At 41.4% G+C, this 27,541-nt stretch overlaps 1 protein-coding gene across 1 annotated transcript in view; it reads left to right on the plus strand.

Annotated features, from left to right (window-relative positions):
• LOC146627540 (solute carrier family 66 member 2) overlaps positions 1–27,541 on the plus strand; it is a 62,299-nt gene that overhangs the window by 7,289 nt on the left and 27,469 nt on the right. Inside the window, exon 4 of the mRNA XM_085358996.1 lies at positions 26,116–26,332. Coding sequence (XP_085215122.1) covers positions 26,116–26,332 — 217 coding nt within the window. The remainder of the gene's footprint in view (positions 1–26,115; positions 26,333–27,541) is intronic.

Genomic DNA, 27,541 nt, shown 5'->3' on the forward strand with positions numbered 1-27,541 from the left:
CACAGTTAGGCGTCTCCAAATAGGTTTGAAACTGGTGACTGGGAGTTCCTTTTTGTGTTTCTGTCACTAAGATGTGGTTAATAGTAAAAATTTGTAATTGTTTTCTCCTCAAAGGGTAGGTGTAAAGCCATTGTTGCCCGGTAACAGTGCCTCCTGCTTTTGTATTGTATACGTGAAAACAGGTAATTGTATAAAGTTGTTGCCAGAATGGCACGACAAAGAGAAATGTCAGTCAGATGAGCAAGCTCGCTTCTTTCAAGGATGAGCTTGTTGTGCAAGTTTTATGCCCACACTTTTTTTTCACTCCGGCTTTCTTATAAACAACCAAAGAGTGCCAGTAACTACATCATGGCATGTGAAAAAGGAAGTGCTGTTTTTGGCTTTATGCACAAACTGTAGCACAGTCTGGAAGTTTCTTCAGACTATCTCACCAGGAGTGCTCAGACTTTAGAAGTGAAGCCAAGCTAAGAGATAACAAACACAACTACACAGCCTGGATTTTGTCGTCAGGTCACCTTCATTATTATTTATTGTTTTTGTACTAGATGTGTAAGGTGTGTGTGTGTGTGTGTGTGTGTGTGTGTGTGTGTGTGTGTTTGTGTGTGTGTGTGTGTGTGTGTTTGCATCCTATACAGTAGCTCTTTCTGTCTCCTTAATCCATTGATGATGCAGTGATATCAGGATGAAAAGTCAGCAGAAAACAGAATCTGTTTTTCGTCTGCATCAGCATTGTTACTCTGCCCATTTTGATGCCCTTTGCATAATCGTTCATAGAGGTGAAACTTCATATATTTGTGGTTAAAATGTGTTCTTGAGTCTTTGTCATAGTCTCTGCCTGTGCTCACTCAGAGTTATGACTTTGCAAAGTCTTCAGTACCTGCCCCAGGGTGCCACATTAGCAGTCCTGGCCTTATAATGCAGGAGTTTGAAGCCAGATAGAGAAGTAAGGGGTCTGAATATATTCAAAGACACACGTGATCTCAGGCTAAGTGTCAGATTGGTGCAGACAGTAACTCTGAGTATGTGAAAGAAGAGAATTCTGGGGCTGGATAAAAAAAACTTGATTTAAAACAAGTCAAGAATATCTAATGAAGTGTAATTACTGAGCTACTGTGAGGTCACTGAAAGTGGAACACCATAAAAGCTGAACAACATCCTCCTCTGTTGGCTGAAACGGGTAAAGCACACACATTTAACGTTGTACTTACAGCTTACGTTTGTGTGAAGAAAGTGCGTTTGAAAGTTAGCAACAGCTGCTGTTTAACATTCTGTTTGTTACCTTACCTCACTATAAACAGAAGAGGCGGGGCTCTTGATAACTAGCGTTGACCCTGTGGTCTTCCCTAAAAGCATTATCACTCAAGACAGTGGAAGCATGATAGGAATTGTTGAAGTGTTCACGAATCACCGTCTCTAATGTGATAAAATGAACTGCTACTCTGTCCTCTGTTGCCTCATAAATTCAGATCATAGCTGCCAGATGCAGCCGCAGTTCTTTGAAACAATACTGCTAACTTGATTTTAGAATGTAACAATTTCAATGAATTAATAGATAGAAATTAGACACGAGACACACCTGTGGGTTCAGCGCATCAAAATAAAAAGTGAAGGAAGCTGAATATTTGACTTATTTTTGAATTTCCACATCAAAGTTATGGTCGTGTTGTACTTAAATTGCTCGTGTTAACATACTAATATTAATTCAAGTACAACTTTAACATATACTCATAGTTTCATACAGTCCAACAGCTCAGCTTTTGCTGACAAAGGTTTTAATGAAGTTATTGATGAAGGCCACAGTTAATGAGACTGATGCACTGTTGTCTCTCTAATAAATGAAGTGTGTGTGTGTGTCTTTGTTGTTTTCTAGCATCTGTTCATCAGGTCTGCTGTAGAGCTGGGTGGGTGTATATTTCTGTTCCCTCGAGGAAGTGCACTGTTGAATTTAAATTATTTGGATGAGCGGTCCTTGTATTTTAGCCAAAAGCTGTTATCCTGTCACAGCAGTTAGACACAGGTCAGACTTAGTGTACTAGTAAGCCTGTGTAGCGTCAGCTTGTTGTACACTGTCTGTGTCCAAAGCTCTTCTAATCTCCGTCTTATGTCTCTGCTACATATCCAGCTCATACTGTGCAGCTCTTTCTGAACTATATGCAGATTTGTCACTTGATGTGAAGTCGCTGTGGATGCTATCTGTAGTTATTATCAGCTGTCCAACAACTGAATCACTGTGGTGGTTATCTCAAAGAAAGAGACTAATGAGGGCTGAGGTTGTGTTTGATATCAGGAGTAAGCTTGAATAGTTTTTTAAAGTGACATCAAACCTTTGGTTTTATTTTATTTTTTTAACTAGCCACACATATAGTCAAGGTAAAGGTACCAATGTTTTATGTATCAGGACACAATGATGAATCATGTGGTCCTTAGTGTGTCTTAAAATAATTTCAATAAAAACCCAAATGAACAACATTTGAAAACTAAGGCTAAATACAGAAGCAGTATGGGAAAGTTGAGCTTATAGAACCACCTTAAGCAGCTTAAGCAGCTTAAGCAGCTTATAGAACCACCTTAAGCAGCGATAAGTTGTTTTACAGTTTAGAGTAAAATTTCAATCATATATATTTAATCTCTGTAGTATTCTGGATAAAGCTATTTCTTATATTTTGTAACTTTGTAAAATATTGTATTATTTACCCCAACTGGTCACAGCAGATGGCCCCGCCCCTCCCTGAGCCTGGTACTGCTGGAGGTTACTTCCTGTTAAAAGGGAGTTTTTCCTTCCCACTGTCGCCAAAGTGCTTGCTCATAGGGGCTCATATGATTGTTGGGTTTTCTCTGTATGTATTATTGCAGGGTCTACCTTAAAGCGCCTTGAGGTGACTGTTGTTGTGATTTGGCGCTATGTAAATAAAATAAAATTGAAGTGAATCGAATTGAATTGAGTTCAGTCTGTTGGAGCAACTGTAACCACATAATTTCCTTAGAGTAAAGTATTCTGTATGACTTCAACAGTCTCTCACATTGTTGTGGAGGCATTTTGGGCCACTTTCCTTTACAAAGTTGCTTTAGTTTATTGAAGTTTGCAGGTATTCATTTATAAATCGCTAGTTTTAAGGTCTGGCACAGCATTTTAATAAGTTTGAAGTTTGGACTTTGACTAGGTCATTGCAGCTCCTTGATTATTTTCTCTTTCAGCCAATCTGTTGTAGATTTGATGCTGTGCTTGGTTTCACTGACCTGTCGCTTGACGGCTAAAGCTCGGCCCATTTTGGTGTGCAGAGGAGTTCAGTGTCAACTCTGCAAAGTGCCCAGGTCCTGTATGGCTGCCAAATCATCACCTTTCCACCACCGCTGTGTTTGACAGTTGGTGTGAGGTGTTTGTGCTAATATGCTGTGTTTAGTTTTCCTCCAACTTGGCTCCGTACATCATGGCCATATATCTTCACTTTGCTACTTTATCAGTGTCCAAAGGACATTGTTCCAGAGGTCTTGTGGTTTGTTTAGGTGGAATTTTACAAGCGTTCACCACGCTGCCTCGTTCTTTTTAGAACAAAAGGAGACTTCTCCTGACAACCCTTCCACACAAGCCATGCACATTTAGGCTTTTTCTAGTTGTACTGTCATGAACCTTTACTTTTTACATGCTAACTGAGACCTGTAGAGTCTCAGTCTGCAGCTCTTTTTCTTTTGCAGTTTCTCTGAGCATTGCATGTTCTGTCCTAGGGGGGGAATTGTTATGATGTTCACTCCTGAGAAGACTGGGAACTGTTTTCCACCTGTGAATAATCTTTCTGACTGTAGAATGATGGACTGGAAATTGGTTGGAAATTGACTTGCAATCCTTCCCAGGCTGTTGGGCAGCAACAATTGCTCATGTGAGATCACTGCATTGTGTTAACACACAGCCGGAACGCTCCGGACCACCAAACTGCCAAAACGTCTGTTTTAAAAAAAGGTGCTCACACTTGCTCAGGATCAGATAATCATTAGCAAGCACGTTCTGTTAACAGCAGTTGGCTGCTACTTAACATCCTAATTGCTATAGAAACAGACACTGATTCTATATTTTGGCATAAACAATAATAATAATAAAAATGATAATAATAGCACAATCTAGTATGTCTTATGTTGTTGCATTGACCTAACTGTAAAACCTGCTACAGACCAATTTTCTGTTTGTTTTTCTAATGTACTGATATGTGAAATCCTGGATTTGAAAGAATGCATACTTTATTTATTTAGCATGACTGTAGACACATGTATGGGTGGGCTCAATGTTAGCCTGTGCATGAGATTCATCTGGATGCCCGTTCAAGAGCAGTGCAACTGAATTATTGCAGGTAAAAGTTGGCAGCCCTATTCCTCCTGCAGTAAATGACTTCTGTTCACTGTTCTCTGGTGTAAACCCTCAACTTGTTTTCATTATCATATTGAGAAAGTATCTTTTTTCAGATAAAAACTGTGTGGTCTCAAGACTAATTCTACTGTGTACTGTCTTTATTTTCCTATGTTCGTTTTTATTCACCTATAAGGGCACACAAGCTGAACGACCAGACACCGTCCAACGATGGACTCTGTGTGTCGTTCAGTATTAAAGGTGCTTCACATGATGTGCTGAACAAATAACTTGCAGTTTCAGGCTCTGCCCAACATACCACAACAGTAACACACTCACAGAGCAGCGCATTAAATGAAAACCGCTGCTCACGCACATCTGCATCACTGCGGTGGCACAAATCAGGTGTAACAAACATTGACCGAGATTATGTGCAGCCTAAATTGAATTTACATATCCTGCAACAGGAAAAAAGTGTTTTGCTCACTTTCAAAGTGATGTATTTTAATTAAAGCCCCGATAACAGCTGAGTTTTATTAGCAAGTCAAATGAAGTCAGCTAGGTGAGAGGTGTTTTATTAGCAGCCAGGCATACTGGATTACTCCAACAGGATAGATAAAAATGCAAATAAAACGAGGGGGGGTATTTGCAGTGATAATTTTTGTTCCCGGAAGCTCAAAGGAAAGTAGCAATGAGAAAACATTTTTGAGACGAGAGATAAGTGTTATAATTAGTTTTGGATTTGATAAGGCTTTATTCATTTATTTTTATATATTGCATTTGCAACAGGAGCAGTAGGTTTTTGGTTGGTAATAAAACCAGAACATTGGCGACTCTTCCATTGGTCTCATGGACCAGGCGACGGTTCATCCCTCAGGGGCGGTTTGTTCCCAATCATGCAGCTAGCATTTTTCAAAGTTTATGGGCTTTTTAGATTTGTACCATGTAACACATAAACCTAGCAGGAACAGTACTGGTGCAACAGGCTTTTTCATGGGTCACATGTGCACATAAGAAAGTCTTTGATAATGTGGCTCTTTCAGATCAGTGCTGTGATATGGAGCCTGGTGGCACTGTCGGGAATAATCATGCATTCATATGGCTTCAGATGATTCCATTTACAATATTGGCAAATTGTCTGTGACAGTGTGAAGTTTTTTCATACTCTGGGGGAAAAAAAGGATTGGTTCACCACTCAGGACCTGACTTTTTCTGATTATTTCACACCCATGTAAAACTTTTCAGCTGCAACAGGCAAAAAATGTTTTTGTAGCTCTTTTATACTCCAGTTGTACGCACGCATTAGCCTGCTGTCCGGTCAAATTGTCAACACGTCTTACGCGGCATCCACTCTGAATTTCTTCCGAAGAGAGGATTTGGTTCTTCTAAACCAGGGGTAGGCAACTCCAGGCCTCGAGTGCCAGTGTCCTGCAGGTTTTAAATCGCACCCTGGGTTAACACACCTGAATCAAATGATTAGTTCATTACCAGGCCTCTGGAGAACTTCAAGAAATGCTGAGGAGTCATTTAGCCATTTAAATCAGCTGTGATGGATCATGGACACATCTAAAACCTCCAGGACACCGGCACTCGAGGCCTGGAGTTGCCTACCCCTGTTCTAAACCAACATGTCTGCCCATAGCTGTGCCTCAGTGTAAAGTTTACAGCAGCTTGTCAGCTGGTTTGATTCTGCCCATGGAGCAGCTCCATCAGTCTTCTTTTAGAGACGTTTTCTGAAACTTGGATCGAGTTTAAATCAGAATGCATGTTTTAATTGAACTACCTGATGCCCTGCAGGGCTTTGCTAACAGAAGAGAAACCCCTCTGGTCTGTCCTGATACCTTGTGGTTATTTATGGATGTGGGTTAGTAATTCACAGAGTTGTCTCTGACCCTGTTGACCTGGTTGTGTCAGTCAGGACAGGGTGTCGCCTCATTAGACCAACACTACGGAGAAGACCTGACAAACAGATAGCATCCATCACATCCGTCTCCACTACATAACCTGACAGGTGTGTGTGCCTAAAGAGAGGTTCGGACATCTACCCATCTGTTAGTGTGGTCTGCTACGTGTGTGTGTGTGTGTGTGTGTGTGTGTGTGTGTGTGTGTGTGTGTGTGTGAGAGAAGGACAATCTCAGGGGGTGTTGTACATCTGTGAGGATGTGTGTGTGTTATGTCAGTGACGACCTCCATCTATCAGTCCAGGTAGATGCTAACTGAAGATGAAGGCAATACCATGTAAGTTAGGTAAATGAGACGGTGCTCTATGAATTACAAAGAATGAAATATAAAATTACCACTCGTGTAAATGTTGTTTGTTCTGATTTATACTCAAGAAAGAACTGAAACCACTTTTCTTTATCATCTTTTTCCTTCTCAGTTTTCCGTCATGGTGCTAGCTCCTGATACGCTCTATGCTGTGTATCCTGATCAGCCAATAGCTGATAATTAGCTGGCTTCCTTGTCGGTGTCTATCCGTTTTCCGCTCTCATCTGTCTGTCTGAGATGTCTGGAAAGAAAGATTTGTTTTAGTGGCTCGTCTGAGTCAAACTGATTATACAGATATAAACACACCAGACTCACAAATACAGTTAGCTGGAAAATTATTTTTCTGTACTCGATTTCTTATTTTTTTGCAAATTTGACTATGAAACAAAGATATCCCAAATAAAAAGTTTCAAAATTATGGTTTATGTATTAATGAATGCATTTCTGAATGAATTAAGGGAAAAAGCAACCCGAGTCTACCTGGCTCTGTGTAAGTAATTCCCCCCTAAACCTGATAACTGGTTTTGCCACCCTTGGCAGCAACAACAGCAGTGGTGTTTGTGATAACTGGCAGTGAGTCTTTTGCATCACTGTGGAAACATTTTGGCCCACTCTTCTTTGTAGACTTGTTTTAATTCAGCCACACTGGAGGTTTTTCAAGCATGAAAGTCTGACTCTGACTGGGCCTTTCCAAAGTTTTCATTGGTTGTTATTTTTTCTTTTTTAGCCATTTAGAGGTGGATTTTCAGGTGTTTCCAAACTTTGTCACGCTGCAGTACCTGAGTGCCTTCGAATTTCCAGGGTATGAACTGATCGCTGCTCATTCTCCTGGTATAAAATACATTCATGGTTTCATCAGTTACGGGAACTTTCAGGTCCTGAAACAGAAAGCAAACATCACACTATCATCAGTGTCCACGCTACCATTCTGAGATCATGTGAACTGAAATGAGTGAAGTATCCTTTTCAGTCATCGGTGTGCTTTTTGCCTTGGAACTCTCCTGTGGATGCCATTTGGCTCATTTTTTCCCACCTTTCTTTAAGACTGATCTTAACTGAGGCAAGGTGATGCCTGCAGTTCTTTTGTTCTTGGCTCTATTTTGGCCTCCTGGATCCGTCATTGATGTGCTCTTGGAGTAATTTTCCTTTCCTGTGAAGGTTCACCGCTGTCCCTCCAGAGGCTTTCTCTCCATTGTGGATAATGGCTCCCACTGTGGTTTGATGGAGTCCCAAAGCCTTAGATGTGGCTTTGTAACCCACTCCAGACTGATAGATGATGCTGATAGTTGTTTTTAGTTAGTGGCACGATGTGTTGCTTTTTCGAGATCTTTCCTCCTTCACTTTGTCAGACACGTAATGTCTTGATTCATCATGTCTAACAGTAATCAGATCCAGCCAATTGGAACTCAGTTTTTTTTTTTTTTTTTTTTTTTTTTTTTATTAATATTTTTGGATGGACAGAAACATTAATAAATAAATATACAACTGCAATAATCATACTGTCAGTTCTCTGTCCATTTCTAAACAAACAAACAAACTAAGACAAGCAAACAAACAACACACTAACAAACAAAAAAAAAAAAAAAAAAAAAAAAAAAAAAAAAAATTACATAAATAAATAAATAAATAAAATAAATAAAACCCAGGAGAAACAAAATAATACACCGCCTCCTGGAAAACATCAGCAAAAACAAAAACGAATAAGGGTAAAACCCCCTGGTGCAAAAAAAAAAAAAAAAGACAACAACCAAAATACCAATGACACATGAAATATCCCTCTAAGAGACCATTTATCATAATGTCTAAGAGACATTGTCAATGTACCGCAAAAAGGGACCCCAGACCTGCTCAAAAATATCTTCTCTTCCCTTCATTCTATACATAACCCGTTCATATGATGCCATCCTAGACATTTGTTCGGTCCATTCCTTGAAAGAACAGGGGCTGGATGACTTCCAATGCCTAAGAATTACCCTGCAACCAGTTATAAAAGCCAGACGCATCCACAATCTCTGTTTTTTTGAGAGAATGTTATCGTCAGGTAGTAGACCCAGGACGCATATAGCTGGAGATTTAGAAAGATTAAGTTTAAAAATATCATTCACCAAGTTGATGATCCCATCCCACAAATAATCATTTTTCCGACATATATACAACATATGAACTAGAGTCCCGACTTCCTGCTGACATTTCCAACAAATGTCCTTATCTGCGAGCTTCAACCTGAGTAATTTACTGGGTGTCCAATAGTTTCTGTGAAGCAACTTGTACTGGATAAGTTGAGACTGTGTTTCAGGTGAGCAAACATACCATGATGAGATCAGCATCTTCCAACTGTCCTCTGAGATCTGGATACCCAGATCTTTCTCCCAACACCGCCTCAGTCCCCCCAAACTGGGAGCGTGTGCCTCTCTGAAGCTCCCATAAAATTTAGATGCCCTGATTCTGTTATTGTCAGGGGTTGCAAACATCTTCTGAACACTAGATGGAGGGTCTAGATTATTTTTCAAAATGGCTTTAATACAATGTCTTATTTGAAAAAACCTCCAAATTTCCCTTGGATCCAAATTGAATTCTCGTCTGATTTCTGCAAACGATTTCATGCCAGTCTGCCCAAATAGGTCCCCCATCTGATTAATACCTGTCCTAGCCCAGGCCTCCCACCAGACCGGTTTCTTCCCTATTAATACTTTCTTATTATACCAAATAGAGGCTCTAGCGGTGAGATAAGGGCTGCTGTTGGTATATTGGTGAGCTCTAAGCCAGGTCTCTTGCATAAAAGACAGTACTGGATCTTTAAACGGTACTGGCCTACCCTTCTGAGTAAGGAAGGCCTCTAAAGACGAAGGGGCCACAAGACTTTCCTCAATCCCAACCCATGATGGCTTATCAGTAGAGGAATTATGTATCTTAACTAACTGAGAGAGGGAGAAAGCATAATGATACCAGACCATCTTAGACAATGCCAACCCACCACTCTCTTTAGCAGCATATAATTTAGACCGATTGAACAATGGCTTTTTACCTGCCCACACAAAACCCTCTACACATGTATTATAAAGCTTTAGCAAATTATGTGGGACTGCTATCGGTAACATGTGAAGAAAGTACTGAAGTTTAGGGGCAATAATCATCTTCACCAAATTAATTCTGCCCAAAAGGGACAGATTTATTTTAACCCAATTCTGCAACAGCGAACGGATGTTTTGAATCACTGGGGAAATATTTACTTTCATTATGTTGTCTAAACCAGGGGTCAATTTAATCCCCAAATAAGTCAGACCCTCGGGCTTCCACTTGAAATGCCATGAACTCCTCATAACAGGCGGACACAATTTAGAAATAGGCATAGCTTCAGACTTAGACCAATTTATAGTGTATCCAGAGATTACAGAGAAAGAATCAATAATTGAGGAAATTGCAGGAACGGCCTGTTCTGGGTTAGTTGAAATCAGTAAAATATCATCTGCATACAAAAAAGTTTTATGTTCTTCTTGACCCAAATCCACCCCTCTAATTTTCTTACATTCACGTAAAGCTATGGCTAAAGGCTCCAAAAACAGAGCAAAAATGAGAGGTGATAAGGGTGAACCTTGTCTAGTACCCCGACTTAACGAAAATGAGGGTGACATTATCCCATTGGTAATAAATTGGAACTCAGTTTTATAATAACAGTTAATTCATGATTTTAAAAGGGAGGAAATGACTTTTGCACACTGGTCAGGCAGCAGTGAAATCGTCATTTAAAAACTTCATTTTTTGTCTTTAGTTGAACGACATTTGTTTGATGGTCTGAAACATGTAATTGTGGCAAATACGCCCAAAAACGTATGACGGGGGAAATGCGTCTTCATAGCGCTGTACATTAAAAATGCTGATCATGAACAGCTGGCACCTCTAAGAATTCCTTCTATGCTGCTGCTACAAACACCTCACAGTTCTTCGTGGGTCCGTATTAGTGTTTTAGTCATTTGCTTCCCAAAGACAATGATGCTGCGTAATAAACACTGATTGCTGTGAGGTTTAAGCTCATTATTTCCTCATCCAGTTGTGCTGAAATGCAGTTGGGCTCAGCCGTTCCTCCTTCGCGCTCTCACCGCTCAGGTTTTGCGCTCTGATCAGGCGTGATCAGAGGGAATATGAGTCAAATTTTAAAAGCCCTCAGGCTCTCTCATTAGAAAACTTTCTGCCTCTCACTAAGACCGAACCTGCTTTTACTGTAGCCCTGAACTTTTTTTGACATTCCACTGTGGGTGTGAGGACGCAAATGTCTGGACATGGAGTCGTTTTGAACAAAGTGTTCGGTGGTCTCCATGTGAGGAGGGTTTTGTCCTGAGAATATTCACTCTTCCTTATCAGTATCCACATTTATGTGGATATTTGGCCAAATATGTCATTTCTAGCCTGTTTTTGAAGTTTGTGACACGATTTAACGCGTAGTCCTCGTGTCAACCACACGAGTCACAACAGTTTGAGCTCCACCTCAAACTTGCCACAAAGTCAAATCTGCCAAAGTTTTCAGTGTTAACTCTACAACAATTTAGAGATAATAATTTTTGCACAGGAGCAGGAACTTCCAGTGGTGTGTAGTAGATGATGTAGCAGGGAGCTTTCCTGCTGTCCTAATTGGAGAGGTGATGCTGCGCCCTGGGCACTCTGCCATCTACGAGATGCTAGACTCGTCTCCAGCATGTCACACAGCGCTTCCTGAGAACATCGGTGCCTGGAGGACTGCCCTGAAACAAACACACACACACACACACACACACACACACACACACACACACACACACACACACACACACACACACACACCACTAATATCATAAGACAGTGATAGAAAGATAGACAAACTGCAATGCGACTGAGGAAACAGGATATCACAGAGACAAAAACAGACAACCAGGTGATGCGAGTGTCATTATTGTTTGTTTATGCTCGTTCTTGTTTGGATGAGTAATTTTTAATCTCTTGCTGCTTCCACAGTTTTCTGAAAGCAGGCACTCCACAAACAGCTCCGGTTTATCAGAAGCGATGGAAGCACAGACAGTGTTAGTACACACTGATGCTTAATAAGGCAGCGATTGGCAATGTTTAATTATTATTTGAATGTCGCGCGAGTCATTTAACACATGGCACACAGTGCAGTGCGGCCATGATTTAAATCTTTTCGAGTTCACGCTGTGAACTTTACGCCGTGCTGTTATTGAGTTTTCCGTTCCGCTTTTAGACGATTGATTTTCTTCTCTTAGATTTAGGAGAAAAAGAAGTTTTGAGTCTGGAAACCAAAATGCTGTTTGAATGTTTGGATATGTAACTTGGCTCTGCAGTTAACGTCAGAGTCGCTCTGTCGTAAGCAGGCGACACATTCAATCATCAGCTGAGATTCCTCAGAAAAAGTAAAATATTCTCTCTACAGTAAGTCGTCTGTCTGTTTTCCCCGACATCCTTTTTTGCATTATTTGCACGAACTTTTTAATTTATTTTTACTTCCTGCTCATCTCTCCAACCCTATAAATCTTTCTTCATTCATCTACTCTGTTGAAACAAGTGGACACTGATGCAATCTCGCAGCAACTGCCCGGCTGCTGATGCTCAGGCTGCTGCTGCTCAGGCTGCTGCTGCTCAGGCTGCTGCTGCTCAGGCTTCTGTCCGTACCGGTATGACAACAAGCACCGATGCACGTCGCCTGTTATTTAGATCAGTGTCTGACAGAGTGTTGAGTGATGACTTTTGAGAAGATTTTTTTTGCGGAAAGTTTCAATCTTTTCGCCGTCGGCTGAGGTCCTTTAGGGTTCGTATGAAGCGCTATGTTTGCACCTAAAGATAAGCCCAGATTCAGCTTATTAGCCTTTGGCAGTCAGTAGTCGCCCATGTTTTTCTCCGCTGTGTAGAAATGTTAAAAAAGCCAGCTGAAGCAGATAACCTCCCTCTGATTGACAACATCAGGGCTGCAAACACAAGAACATAACACAATTTCATGCTTATAAGTGTGTATTTGTTATGTACTTGGCATATCTGCTGTTGTTTGCTGCAGTAGCAGAACATCTGCTCTGTAGACACCTGGTATCAAGAGCTGCTGATAAACGCTCATTAAATTGCTGTGGGCGCTAACTTTGAACAATGTTTCTCAGCGAAATAATGACTTAATGTTGCTGCTGTGCTTGTAATTGTGCTCTCTGACTGAGTAATGTGATAATTATACCTGTGTGTGTGTGTGTGTGTGTGTGTGTGTGTGTGTGTGTAGGTGTGTGTGTGTGTGTGTGTGTGTGTGTGTGTGTGTGTGTAACACTGTGGATACAGACGTCCTGTGTATCTCGCTAAAGTTGCCAACTCGTGTATCACTTCCAGTCGACGCACGTCGTTGTTATTGTTGTCTTTGTTGTCTTTGTTGTCTGGATCTACGGAAACATTTTTTTTTTTAATTTCTTTGCTTTTGAACATGAATGCACATCTGGCAGAAGATCACACTGTCAGGTATGATTCTTCTTATTCCTTTACATCTTTGTACGAGCTGTGAGAGCATTTGGATTCATTTATAAAATGATAACATTTTTATTGCATTCTCCATCTGCACGCTTCAAGTACTTCTGACAAAAGTGCAGCTGTACAAATATAACGCTGCATTTGTCAGCCTATTGCAAAACATGCCTGATTATATTTTCATGCATCAGGTCTGTGTTCCTGCTGCAGGGGGGTCGCGGCGGTGACGTAGATGGAGCTCTCGCCGCTGTTGCTCATGTCATGTGATCCACGCAGTCACGGCGTGCACGACCTCACTCCTAGCTCTGTGACCGAGCGGGGAATGTGCAGGGCTGTTCAAACATCTACGGCGTTAACCACGCTGTATCAGCTTCCTGAGTTTGCAGGCATGTGAATCCCAACATGTTTACATGCGTCATTGGTACAGATTTGCATAGATCAGCTAAAAGTCGTCCTGCAGCCTTAATGCTTTTGCGTAGCTGCATGTCTGATATTTTCCAGTATTTCAAAGGAAAGTCCAGTTATTTAATGTGAACAGAGTTTTTAGACATGTGGGAGGGTTGAACGTGGTTTATGAACGCTCCTAATTCTGTTGCTTAACATTACATGACATTACATAATGTTGTAATGTCAATACATTCTATTTTTGCAAGTGCTGTGAAGTCTTTGCCCTGTAATGCTGGTCTGTGTATATCATATGTTCACTTAAGGCTTTATTCCCCTCCAGGAATCTGCACATATTAATAAAGCACAGCATTAAAGCATTAAGAGGTCTTCTTCCAACATAACCCTTAGACTAATACACAGACATGGCCCACGTAGCACATCTCTGCCATGAAGGTCATGTTGTTTGGTCAAGAGAGCTTTTGTCACACCCAGTGGTCTGCAGCAAAGAACAGTACTGCTGCTTATCTTTGATTAACACCTGCTTATCTGAACAGAAAGAAAGCCTCCCATTGATAATGTATCTGCCGAAGTAAAGCTTTAATAAACAGTGTGTACCTTTTTCCTTATCTGGACCTCCTGATTCTTCCATCTGGTCAACAGCTGATTATTATCAGAACAGATCACCTTCACACAAACGCTTAGCTTTGACTGCATTAGAGCGTCTGTGTGTGAGTGAATCTGCATTAAGCGGAAAGTTGGGAGAGAAAAGAGGAAACAGGTTGTGTTCTACATATGTGTGCACCGTGTATGTGCATGCACATCATGTGTGTGTTTGTGTGTCTGCGAGAGACCGTCAAGACAGGACGAGAGAACAACAGAGCCAAAGTGTAGTTAATTTGATCTCATGCTTCTCTGTGTCTGTCATGCTCTCGCAGTGTGGATTAGAGTGGGTAGAGTGCTCCGCTGACACCACACCTCCTCGCTTCTGTTCACTCCACTCCTTCATCCTCAGCACCAAGGTCACAGCATTTCAGTGCTTCGGCCTCAATGCTGGTTGTCATCCATCAGACACTCTCCATCCTGGACAATTCCAACTGTTCAGTCTTTCACAGCCCTTTTGAATCTGCTGTGTGGACACAGAACGGAGCTGCTTTAGAGCTGTGGAGCTAATGGAAGGAGCCTGAGTGATCCAGGACATTTGGATGTTGTTGTCTGCCTACATCCACTTCAAAATGTCTAATAGCTTTGCCTTAATCTGAAGAGTTTTTAAGCAGAGATATTTGGTGTAACGTGTAATGACAGAAATGGGTAAAGAGAGCAGACGCTTACTAAATGCCACATAATTTGCTAAAATGCAGCTCCTGAATATTTTAACTCATAGCTCAGCGGTCCCCCGCCTGTCCCCAGCCACGGACCGGTTTGATGCCAGGCAGTATTTTCACGGACCGGCCTTTAAGGTGTTGCGGATAAATACAACAAAATAAAATGATCCGACCAAGACAAAAAATGTGGTATTTTGTAAATATAATAATAAACATGAATTCACTGTGTAACTTTATTAGCAGCGTCCTCCTGAAATGCGCCTACAACACTGAGTAACATCCTCCGCTCTGCCCCATAATGCTCTCTGGTCGCTATGGTCATGTGTAAACATTTCTTTCAAAATGAGACACACAATTACAACACAGGAAAAGACCCCGAAAACCATAAATGTCACACCCAAGCCTCAAGTCTCGCGGCCCGGCGCCAAACGACTCACGGACCGGTACCGGGCCGTCGCCAGGGGGTTGGGGACCGCTGTGATAGAAGATATATTAATAGTAATAATTGTGTAGTACTGTTTGAGACAGGTATCATAACTCTAAAATCTTCACCATATAAGCCCATCGGCGTGTCTGGTCCAAATGAATTCCTGTCAAACATCAGCATTAGGAACTGTTTTTTATCGTAAGCTACAAAGCTGACGTTACACGGCCGACTCTGTCTGGGAGCAGGTGTACGTGAACATCACACAATCATAGACTCACAGATGTGTTTCTCATGCAATGTGCTGAGTGCAGCGAGAGCAACAGAAACATTGTTATTATTATCCTATCCTATTATCCTATTATTATACTTATCCTGGTGCATGAAGGGACATTAGCACAGTCAACTTTGCTGGACTTTGCAGCTCAGCGTCAGCTCTGTGCTTTGACGTATCAAACAAGTCCTCACAGCTCAGGCTCGTGCTACTCTGACAGCATGAGCTGCCAACACTGGCTGAAAGTGCCAGTCTGCAAAAAAGTAGAAGCGAGGCCACGGATGTTTTGCTTCATCTGAATCACCTGAAGTTGCTCCTGCTGAAAACAGACTCCGATCCGTCTGTTATTATCTTTAAAGTTTCTGAGAAGAAAAGAATGAATAAAAAATGACTACTTTGGAGAAACTGAGGACTTCTTGTCTTTTATGTCAGTGTGTTAGAAACGGGCTTCGGTGTTTGGGATTAGAGGGTGACGGCTTATCAACTGGCATCAGTAACAAAGCACAGCTGCTCACTCAGCCTGTATCTGAAAAACATGTGAAACACAAGAACAACAGCACTTAATTTGAACCAATGTTCTGCTTTCATTTTGCTGCAGACAGCAAATTCTAAGCAAAAAAACAACTTAAAAAAGAACTTGCTGAAGTGTCTTGAGGCCAAACTACCTTCAGACTTACCCAAATTTGGGAATTTCAAAAAGGTTGAAGACATTTACGGATTGAACGGGCATGCAAGGTAAGATAGAGGATTATGCAGCTGCTGTTGGGGCAAATGAAGGACAGTGGCAGCAAAAAAAGCTTTTAAATTTTGATTTTCTCTGCTTAACGGATTTTACAGTGTAAGAGAAACACAGAAGGACTGAGGGAGGATAAGAGTCATGGAAACATGTGCCAAGTGCTCCTTGTGACTTGAGGTTGGTTGCACAGTTTAGCTGCTTCTATCGGATAAAGTGAGATATCAAGGATATCTCACTTTATCCGAGCCGACTGTATATAATTTTGTTTCATTTCATTTTAAATGTACTCGTACTTATTGTTCTAAGGCTCGTCATGTTGAACTGAATACAATGAAATAATCGCACAAACACAAAGATTGCACTGAGTCTTGCGAGAACCTGACTGTGGTGGCCTGTGCAGACGGGTCATCGTTTTTGAGCACAGCATGCACAGCTGACTGACTCACTCTTGTTTATCTCACAGCTGCAGGTGGAAGCCGTCCGCCGACTTTCAGGGAGGGAGACTGACAAAGGAACTAGTGTAAGAATGAAAAGTAAACTGGATTGTGGCGAGGATGTGAGAGTTTGAAAGTACGTTAAAACTGTGAGCGGCCCTGAAGCTGAAATAGAAGTTGCAGGTAGAAGCGACTCTTTGCATAAGTAGTGAAGGAGCACATGCTGTGATATGAAGCTCTTACAATTACTCTTCTATGTTGCTGTGAGTTATTAATGCTAATACAGCTCGTTAGTTAGTCCTCATCTCAGTCAAAGGTTAAAGAGAACACACACACACACACACACACACACACACACACACACACACACACACACACACACACACACACGCCTTCATCTTCAGTTAGCATCTACCTGGACTGATAGATGGAGGTCTTCACTGACATAACACACACACACAATCTGGTACCCACACACCCTCACAGATGTACAACACTCTCTCTCACTCTCACACGCACACACGCACACACACACACACACACACACACACACACACACACACACACACACACACACACACACGGGGTGTAAAAACAATCACTAGTGGAGCAATCAGTCATGGATCACAGGAAGGTCAAAGCCTCCCACCTTCAAAAAAGTGCTACTGCAGCAAAAATGCTGTTGACAAATGACTGTTTGCTAAAAACCACAAAGAAAAGACTTTCAGCTCCTTATTTTCTTAAGTATTTTTCAGAATGTGTCTTTCTCTTGTAGTAGCCAAAAGGACTGTAAAGCTGAATAACTCATTTAAATGGTAATAGTAACGTCGCACTCACTGTTTATTCATTTTTAGGAAATCATTTTATTAAGTCTCCCGTTGTATCACATCATAATCTTTCATGTAATACCTCCTGAGTGTGCTGTTAAGGCGACAGAATCAGCTCTTGCTGCGTCGGCTGTTTGCCCTTTGTTGCACTGGCTGCTAACATTAGCATTGCTAATCTCTGTTGTACAAAGAAAAAGTCTGACCTTTGCCCTTTGACCCTTCACCCCCGGAGTACAACTTGTTGTATTATCTTTTGCACACACAGGAACAGCTGTTTGGTGGTTGATTTGGAAACTGAAAAGTCCAACACATCCCATCAGACGTTAAGAGCTCTTTATCCTTCCAGGTCTAGTGATGCCTGATTTGAGAATGCACCACGTCACAGTGTGGGGTGTTCACTGATTGTTGGTGGGTATATTTTGTATCCTGCATGCTTAAGGCAGCACCCTCACCTAACACAGAGGTAGAGACGCGGACTCACATGTGGTAAGTCAGCTGTTGTCCTTATGTTGCTTTATTTCAGGAAGAATCGGCTGTTTGTTCCACTCGGTTTAGATATTCCACTATGACGATTTCCATGAGGGAAGAGATTCAATTTTCTGAAACCAGTTGCTTAATGCCAGTGTTCACATTTTGACGACAGCTCGGGGGCATTGATATTCCAGCCCATAGATTTGATTGGCTATCATTAGCCATCTTATGGCTTTCCCTTGACTGATTGCTTTTCCAGCCAAGTAATCTCAGTTTCAAGTAAGAGTGCCAGATGACGCTCTAAACCCAGAGAATTGGAGAGATTCAAAAGTGTGAACCCAAGTGACTCTCTTACCTTGCAGCCTTTCAGCTTACGGCACCTTTTTAAAAACGTTTTCCTTCATAAAGCCTCTGTTAAAAGGCTCACAATGCCTTAGCCTTAGGCATTCAGGCAAGCCACTGAGAACTATCGACTGCTGAATGCATTACTTGGATGTTTTTGCATGAATGACTTTGATGATACACAGAACATTATGCAAATTTGTGTTCTTTCTGTGAGTAGATATTTATAAAAAGATGCACGCAGGCTTTTTAGCTTTGCCAGATGTGGCCATGCGGGGATGAGAGACTTTACCGCTGTGCTCCGTGGGATTATAGAACAAGTTATTTTATTAATGTGCTGGACATAAAAGATTAAAATAGAAGACATACTTACAGTAAATTGGGCACTGAAGCAACAAATAGAAAACTGTATTAAAATGAAAATTGAAAAGATGCTGCAACAGAACACAAATTGAAATTAAAACAAAACATTGTTAAGGTATCGCGCAAACAGACAGAAGCTAATGGAAATTAAAAAGATTGCATTAATTGCAGTGGACATTGAGAATTCCCTCGGTGATGTACGATGATGAGATTTAACCTCTTTTCCTTTAAAGGACCAGCCTGAAGCAGTCTGTTAAGTAATCATGCTGAAAACGACCTAAATGGCATTTTCACAACTTACGCTGTTTCGTTGTTTATTATATTTTTTACGTGTCCCACATACTCGGAACAAAAACATGTTTACTTGGAGCTTTCCTGGCAACTGGAAACGTCAATTAAGGAGCCATCCTAAAGGGTCGAATGTTTTCTGTCTTGAACGACTGAGCACGGATGGTAACGTTCTTCAGAAAATCACCTCATATTTCACAGAAATAGCCCCTTTTATTACCACAGATAACTCTTGTAATGCATAGCTACTTCAGAGCGTCCAGTTGCCCGCTCTTCTGTACTGTTGCATCTCAGAATTGTTCTTCACTAAGAAGAGTTTCAAGTGTGTTAAAAAAGGACGGTGAAATGAAGCTGTTGATGTGGATGAGGGTCCATATGAAACATTACTGGTAATATCTAGAGTCATTTCAAATAATGGTGATCGCTGCTTCCTTTTTATATTCTGCTTTTTATTACTTTTTTTGACTGAATTGTTCTGTGCTCAAGTGAAAATGAATTTTAAATAGATTTTATAATCTGTGATCTTCATCTCAGTCAGCGTGACTCGACTCAAATATAGTAAAAGTTTGACCACAGGCTGTGTGTTCATCCATCGCGAGCAAAATCTAAACTAGTTCAAGACATTAATCTGCCGGGAAGGCAGTTTATTTATTTATTTATTTATTTATTTATGTTTGTAGATTTGTGTGTGTGTGTGTGTGTGTGTGTGTGTGTGTGTGTGTGTGTGTGTGTGTGTGTGTGTGTGTGTGTGTGTGAGAGAGAGAGAGAAAGGGAGAGGCCCAGTGTGTTTTACATTCTCACTATATCCTAATGAGTGGACATTTGCATTATTCAGAGAGCTTGCAGAGCAGTGGACCCTTTCCTGTCTGTCTTCTCTCAGTCCTGTTCAGTTAGTGAACCAAGCTGGGAAAACAAGACCCCCCCCCCCCCCCCCCCCATCCCACCCCCCTTTATGTGGTATTTCTGCCCATCCAAATGATTGCAGAGCTCCTGCAGCGTCCCCATTAAAACCTATGAAGGAGGCGTGTCTGTTCCTCGTGCTGTCAGTATTCTGTGGAGCTGTGTTGAGGAGACAAAACCAAACTGCGGCTCAGTTCGCGGATTCTGACACGACCGCCGACCACAGCTCCTGGATTGGATTAGAATACGGTGAGGAAGTTAGTTGCTCGCATTGCCTGCGTTATCTAAACCGTCTTTACCCGGGCGACCGTGGCTCAGCGGGTTGGGAAGCGCATCTGTAACCGGAAGGTCGCCGGTTCGATCCCCGGGCTCTCTGTCCTGGTCGTTGTGTCCCTGAGCAAGACACTTTACCCTACCGCCTACTGGTGCCGATGGCGCGATATGGCAGCCTCGCTTCTGTCAGTCAGCTGTGGCTACAACCGTAGCTGCCTCCACCAGTGTGTGAATGTCAGAGTGAATTAGTGAATAGTGGAATTGTAAAGCGCTTTGGGTGCCTTGAAAAGCGCTGTATAAATCCAATCCATTATTACCCATTACAGCGATCTCAAAAGTCCACTCCATCCAACACAACAAGAAGTCCCATCCATCCGCAGATTAGGCCAGCGAGCCGAGCGGCGAACGAGACAGCCTACAAGAGATGTCAAACAGCAACTTTCACACATCTTAAAATACACAGAGCAGACTCCACAGAGCTAAGTCGTTGTACTGACAGTGCTGAGTCGGCACATCTCAAAGCTCTCTAGCTGTCAGTGTCAATTCACATCTCTGTCTCTGCTCTTGGTTCCACGCTGCTCTCTCTCTCTGCTAAGCCTGATGGGAAATTAGTTTAGCTTCTCTGCTGTATATCTCAGGACTACTCTTTGACTCAGGCACCTTCTCCAGTTATATATATGCTTCCATCTCTAATCATCTTTTCCAGCCTCTGTGCAGCCTGCATCAAACAGCCATTGAAATAATGTCTGGAGTTGTACGCTGTAGCTCCTCCTGCCGAGACACTTCCTCCCAGAATAACGTCACACGCAGGTATCGACATGTCTTTTACTCATTAAATTGTCTCATCTCCAATGACCTTTGTGTAAACAAAGACTCTGTGTCAAGGAAGAGTGCTTCCTCACCTCCTGGCACTTCGGAGTGTCTGGGGTCTTTGAAGTGCGCCTCTGGTCTTCAGGCCCACCAGACAAGGAGGGAGCTCTTTGAGAAAGGTGGTCACTTGCCCTTCCCGACGAAAGGATTCCAATATCGTGAGGGAAAAGGTGAAGTGGTCAGAGAACGGTGCAGGAGGATAATAGAAGCGACTCCATAAAAGACGTCGTCTTCTCTTTTGGTTGTACTTTTTAAAGGCTTTACAAAAGAGAGAGGGGGGTGCAGGGATAAAGAAGGGGAAGTCGGCGTGTTGCTTAATGTATGAAAATAGATTGCAGCTCTCAGGAAGAGAACAAGAGAAGAACATTTTTTGGCATCTTGGCGTGTGTGCTGCAGATAAGCAGAAGGAAGGTTAAGCTGAGCTCAAAAATTGAAAATGTAACATGTGAGAGGCTCAGAAAGGAGTGCTACACAGAGAGGTGACACTGATTTTCACTACTCTCATTGGTGCAGCGCCTCGATACTTCACCACCTCGGCCTCATTCTTAAGGAAATGAAGCAGCTTTTAATTTTGTGATAAAGGCCAACCTCTCCTGGCACTTCCTTCCCTCTGCCAAGCGCCGGTGGCTGCAGTAGCTCAAGTCAGGTCTGTTTATTCGTGCGGAGCATGAAACACAACAAATGCTGTCTGAGGGGCTGCACAAAATCAGACAACAGCCCAAAGAAATTAAGCTATTAAGAAGTAATTAAAACAACAAATTAACCCAGTTAAAACAATTAAGACGCTATTTGCCAGTCGACAGGGGTCTTTAATATTGTAAACAAAAGATAAGCTTGAAGCTGGGACTAATCTGAGAGTAAAGGAGGTTTTTCAGGTGAGGGGGAAGCTGGAGTGACTGAAGACTGTTCTTCAGTCACTCCAGCTTCTTCTAGCCCATACCGCAGATAGTTCACGTTGAGCGTAATAGAAATCTGAGTCACTCAGTCAGTGATTGAAGAAAGGAACAGTTTACGTTGACCTTGACCTGAAGTCTGTGACGGCAGATTTAACCTGCAGGTCTAATTTATGTCTTACCCGTGGTTTTCAGCATGATGCCCAACTTTATCAAGTTGCACTTCCTGGTTTATTTTCAGGTTGACAGAGTTTTGTGAGAGCCAAGCAGGGTTTTAATAGTTTTGCAATTTTCATTAGTTTTTATTTTTATTTAGTTTTGACTTCAGATTTTCAATTTTATATCAGTTTTGATTAGTTTTTACCGATTGTTTGCTAGTTTAGTTTAGTTTTTATTTTTTTGAAAATCCTTAGTTTCAGTTTAGTTTTGATTAGTTTCAGTTATAGTTTTAGTCGTGTTTGCAATAATTAAGTGCAACAAAATCCCAGTTTCATCATATCACGCAGAGACAGACAACTCACATTCCCACCTATGGGTTCTTTAAATAAATAAATAAATACATAAATAAACAAAGCCAGATGAACAACCATTGATACCAGGCAACTATAAAATGTATATCTTGGCCCCAATGAGACTATTAGCTCTTGCAGCACCGGGTGTTCGTAATTTTGGTTCAAGTGAATTGATACTTTTTGAAGGCAATTGACTCACACAGTTGTGTAGATGTCCCCGTCCTGTTGTCTCAGGATGCATCACGCTGCCTTGCCTGGGGTTAGCTTCTGTTTCTGGGGATGAGGGTTGAGTGTGCTCCCTTCTCAAGGTAAGCTAGGTTAGCCTTCTTGTGTGAGCTTTTCAAGTTCACTTTAAGGTTTGTGGGATTTTTTTCCCTTTAGAAATGTCCCTCATAATTTGTCTCTTCCCACTACAAGACACTTGCTTTATCCAAAACACAGTCATATTCAAAGTAATCCCAAATTGGACTCTGGCGCTTTCTCCCGACTTTTCCTGACATGATTCTGCGCGAGGACGCAGCAGCAACACAGACGACTCGACTAACGTGCTGCCACCTGCTGGCATAATGAGACAGCAAGAAAAATCTGGAAACTAAACTTCATTTTCACCCTCGACTATTGTAGGACACGCACACATCAATGAAACTAAACACATTTTTGCTATAAATTCAGTTAATTTTAGTTAGTTTTGTGAACACTCATTACAGTTTTAGTTAGTTTTCCTTTTTTTGTTTTTATTTTTATTTCCGTTAACGAAAATGTTTTTTCACTTCTAGTTTTTGTTATTTTGTTAGTTTTCGTTAACGATAATAACCTTGGAGCCAAGCACATTGAGGATATTCAGCCGGTTTAGAGAAGTCCTTCAGATGAAAATCAGACACAACAATAAGGTCCAAAACCAGCACATACGCTATTATTATATTATTATATTGTTATATTAGATTAGTCTTCTTTAGGAGCGGATGGACTGTTTACTTCTCCCCTCTCAACTTGATTTATTTATTTCACAGTCCAGTTACGGAGGAAAGGGATATTCTAGCCTTACGTTGGGGGTTTCAGCTTAGTTAAAGCTAACAGGGAAATGAGCCCGCTGGCGTTCTTAAAGATATTATTGACAGATTTAATGGTGTTAATTATAACGATCTGCTTTGTTAAAAGCTTTCTAATTTCTGTTCATCTCATAGTTTGTGATGAACGACACAAGTCTGTCCAGAGAGGCGATATTTGTCCTGTCGCATGTGTGTAAGAAAGCTGCGAACCCTGTGTGGGGGTGATGTGTCTGCTGCAGTATGTTCTAATAAAGCCATTAATCACATTTGCTGTTTGCTGCAAACATGCAGCACTTGTTGCAACACGTCTCATTCTGTGTGTCCCAAGACAGCGCAGCAGATGCAGCGTACAAGAGTGAAATCAAAAATGTCCCAGTCAGGTGTTTGATGCATGTGCGCGCTTATTCTGCACAACCACACGTATGTATCGCGTGTACGGTTAGAAATGGAAAAGTCCTTGTTCAGACGGAGGAGATGGAAACATTTCTCTCTGAGTGACACAGAAACATTGACTCCTGTATCTTTGTCACCACCGCCAAGAAAAGCAAGAGTCGTGCAAAACCGTCGTCAGGATGCGATCAGAAAGTTCTGCGATTCCACACATAAAAATCCAACTTCCAGTATTTTGGTTCTCATTAGCTCATTTCCTGGAAGTCCCATTCTGACCACTCATGCATCTGCAGTGTGCACTGAATTTCCGTTTTGGAACGAGGACATTCAGCAGATGTGGCATGTGTGAAACTTGGTGAGGAAGGTAGTGATGGTCCAGCCAAAAACCCCACAAAACAGTTCAGCTTGTCTGAAATGAGCCACCCCAGTGTGAAGTGTTTCCACTGAATGTGAGATGGAAACACGTCAGGATGAGATTTTTAATAAACTATGAAGAAATAAAAGCCACTAATAGACTTGTGTTGTTTAATATTTCAGAAGAAAGTTATCATATAACTTTTCTACATGTATATACATTTGACTCCACTTGTACTGCCTGATTAAGGACACAGTAAGAGTACAAATATCAGCTTAACGTAGTAACAGAAACTTGCTGTGTTTGAATCGTAACAATAAGTTTGACTCTCAGCATGTCTGATCTATTCATCTGACACAAGTAAAGAAAATGCAGTTTAATACCTTTAATAAGTTTCTAATGAATGTTGTGAGTCTGCGATCATTTCTTTTCTTATAGCATTGCTGTCTCTAATTCTTATACTTCGATTATTTTAACTGGAATCAGGACTGATGTCTGTTGATCTTCCTCAGATTTCTTCCGTTGTTTTCTCTTATTTGATTTGATAGTCTGGGGTCGGAGTGTGAATGCTGGGATGTTTGCTTATACAAATGAAACTGAATTGAAATGATTCATTTTTAGTTTAGCTGACAGCAAACTAAATGGTTAATTCCACCTTAAGTCTTAGTCTGGATTAATTCATTCTTAAAAGATGAATTGATTAATTTGGAATGAAATAGATTCTTCTTTTTCGTTTGTGTCATTTTGAATGCAGTATCTGTATTTTACCGTCTTGGTTGAACCAAAATGCAATTTGAAGACATCTGTGTGTCTGACGTCTTCTTAATGACTGTTTTCTGTTCATCGAGTAGATCACAGTAGACACCAGGATAGAGCACAGAAGCATCATTCAAACCATACAAGTAAAAAACATCAGCTGACACAGAAACGTCAGTTTGTGAGCTTAAAATCACCTACATCTACACACCTACACGCCCCTATTTTTGCTCATGAAGCGAGCGTACTTGGACGTCTGAAAAGTATCTACCTCAGGTGGAGAGGTCAGGTGCTTCACAGCACACGGCGTGCTCCAGTCTCTACACTAACTAATGCGCTCTTATTTAGTCATCAATCCCCTCTAGCTGATGTCAGCCGGTTTTCCACGGTCATACATACACAATGAGAGATTGTCCATCATCTCATATAATGGTCCACTGGTACAATACTGATGGTTGATGGGAATTCAGCTGTAGTGAGCCTAATGTTCCCGCTCATAAGATTTCCTTCTGAAGCACGTGGAGTCGCCGCTGTTACTGAAGATGGCAGGACAGAAACTGCTAGACCACAGTGTGGCTGTTCTCGTGTTCAATTTTACTTCACAGTCACACTGACTCACTTTTTCTTTAATGTTTCTGCAAGCTAACAAACGCTGTGGTCTTTTAATTTTCCTCTGAATTGTAACGGCACACGTGATAAATACGCTTGTGTCAATGAAAAGGTTTAAAGGTAATAAACGTAAATGTATAGCTCAGCCTCGCTAAAGTTCAATTTATTACAAAGTCATAGAAATGTTAAAAATCTCGTTTTTCTTTGTTACATTCACGTATGCATGTGCTCAGTGATTTTAGTGCCGTCTTTGCAGAATTCTATGCATCCTGTAATGAAATGTGCTCATTGGTCCTTCTTTTTTGCACCTGTCTCAATCACTCCTCTTTTCCCATCCTCACATAGCGTAAGCATGTCGTTACCCCTCAGCAGCCACACACGCGCTTACATTTATCTCTGTTTCATCATCTCTGCTTTCTGTTTCTGACTCTTTTTCAGAATCTTTCATTTTCTCTGTTCTGCTCTCGTCACCATTTCTTTCATTTTTGACTAGAGTCCAAAAACCGTCGATTACCAGTAAATGTTTGTCTGCGTTTCTATCTCCCGATCATAGACCTGAACTTGCATTACTTCTGGAAGTGGAGCGCCTTTGAGGACTACCTCCTCTTCTGCTTCGGCTTCACCGTCGTGTGTGCAGTCATCACCCTGCTGCTGCTGGACTCTGTGGTGTTTGTGGAGACTTTGGGTTCGCTGGCCGTGATGTTCGAGGCCATGCTGGGCGTCCCGCAGCTGCTGCAGAATTTCCATAATCGCTCCACAAAAGGCATGAGGTACAGTGTGCTCCAAGGTCAAACAGAGCTCTGCTCACTGCCCTCACACTGGCATACAGAGGCACAGTCAGACTTCACTCCTGTCAGGGAGTCTCAGCAGTGATTTATATTCTCATGAACACATTATGCTAATAAGGTCATTTATAGCTACTGAAGTCTCCATGAAAAGAAAATGGAGAGTCACATGCATCTTAATTTCACTAATGAAATCATTTTTTAAATGTTTGAATTCTTTTAAGACAATAATTATAACAAAATTGTTTTAATTTATTTTATTTAACAATTCAAAGCCAAACAGAAAAATTCAAAACCTACAAATTAAAAAATTAATAATTTTTTTCCCTACTAGTCTTAGGACTGTGAACTGCTTACTAACAGTATGTGTAAGCACAAAACTATCTCATGGCTTTAAAAGGTTAATGCCAGCATCATGTTTGTGATGTATTGTTTGTAGTTGGACTTATCGTGTTTGCTTTGTAAGAGTTTCAGATCAGATCATGCAAATGTGCTTTATTTTGGTTCGCAGCACACAAGTTTGTGAAAATTGTCCTGAATTTAGGGTAAAAAGAAGAAGCATGTGTTATTTTGTGTCCCACTTGGTTGTGATAGTTGCTGCTTAGGTGTGTAAATTTACTTGGAATGAGAGGCTTTTAAAAACAAGTGTGTAATCAGCGCTGGTGGATCACTCAAAGGTGTGAGGATCGTGCCCAAGCTCTGGCTGTGCGTTGTAGCTCTTCACCCTGCATTTTTAGAGCCGTGCACGACATATTTCCAGTCTTCAAGAACACTAGTATTTGGATGAAAACAGAGCAGATCTTAACTAAACCGACTGTCTGAGCTGAGGCAGAAGGAGAGTCCTGATACGCGATGTATAGCAGAATGTGTCTGCTTGTACAGAGAACTGTTGCCACGATCTGGAAGATTATCAAAAACTTATTGTCATTCAGCTGCCTCTCATTGATCTGAGTTACCATGTTTTCCATTATTTTGGTTAGTGGGCTACTTGCACCCTCTTCAACTTGCTGATTTGGGGATCTGCTAATTTGCGGTGCTCTCGGTAGAATGCTGGCATTATTTAAATGGACTGTCTGAGTCTTTGTAAATTAGCATATTGTTAGTAGATCATCTGCAGAACTTTTTACTCCCATCAGAGCATTTTTGTGATTGCAACCTCACTTAATTTGCTCCACTAATGAAATCTGGTTCTTA

This window comes from Diplotaxodon limnothrissa, linkage group LG7, assembly GCF_057381915.1.
Source record: "Diplotaxodon limnothrissa isolate DT_005_m linkage group LG7, D_limnothrissa_male_GT1.1, whole genome shotgun sequence".
Classification (NCBI taxonomy): Eukaryota; Metazoa; Chordata; class Actinopteri; order Cichliformes; family Cichlidae; genus Diplotaxodon; species Diplotaxodon limnothrissa.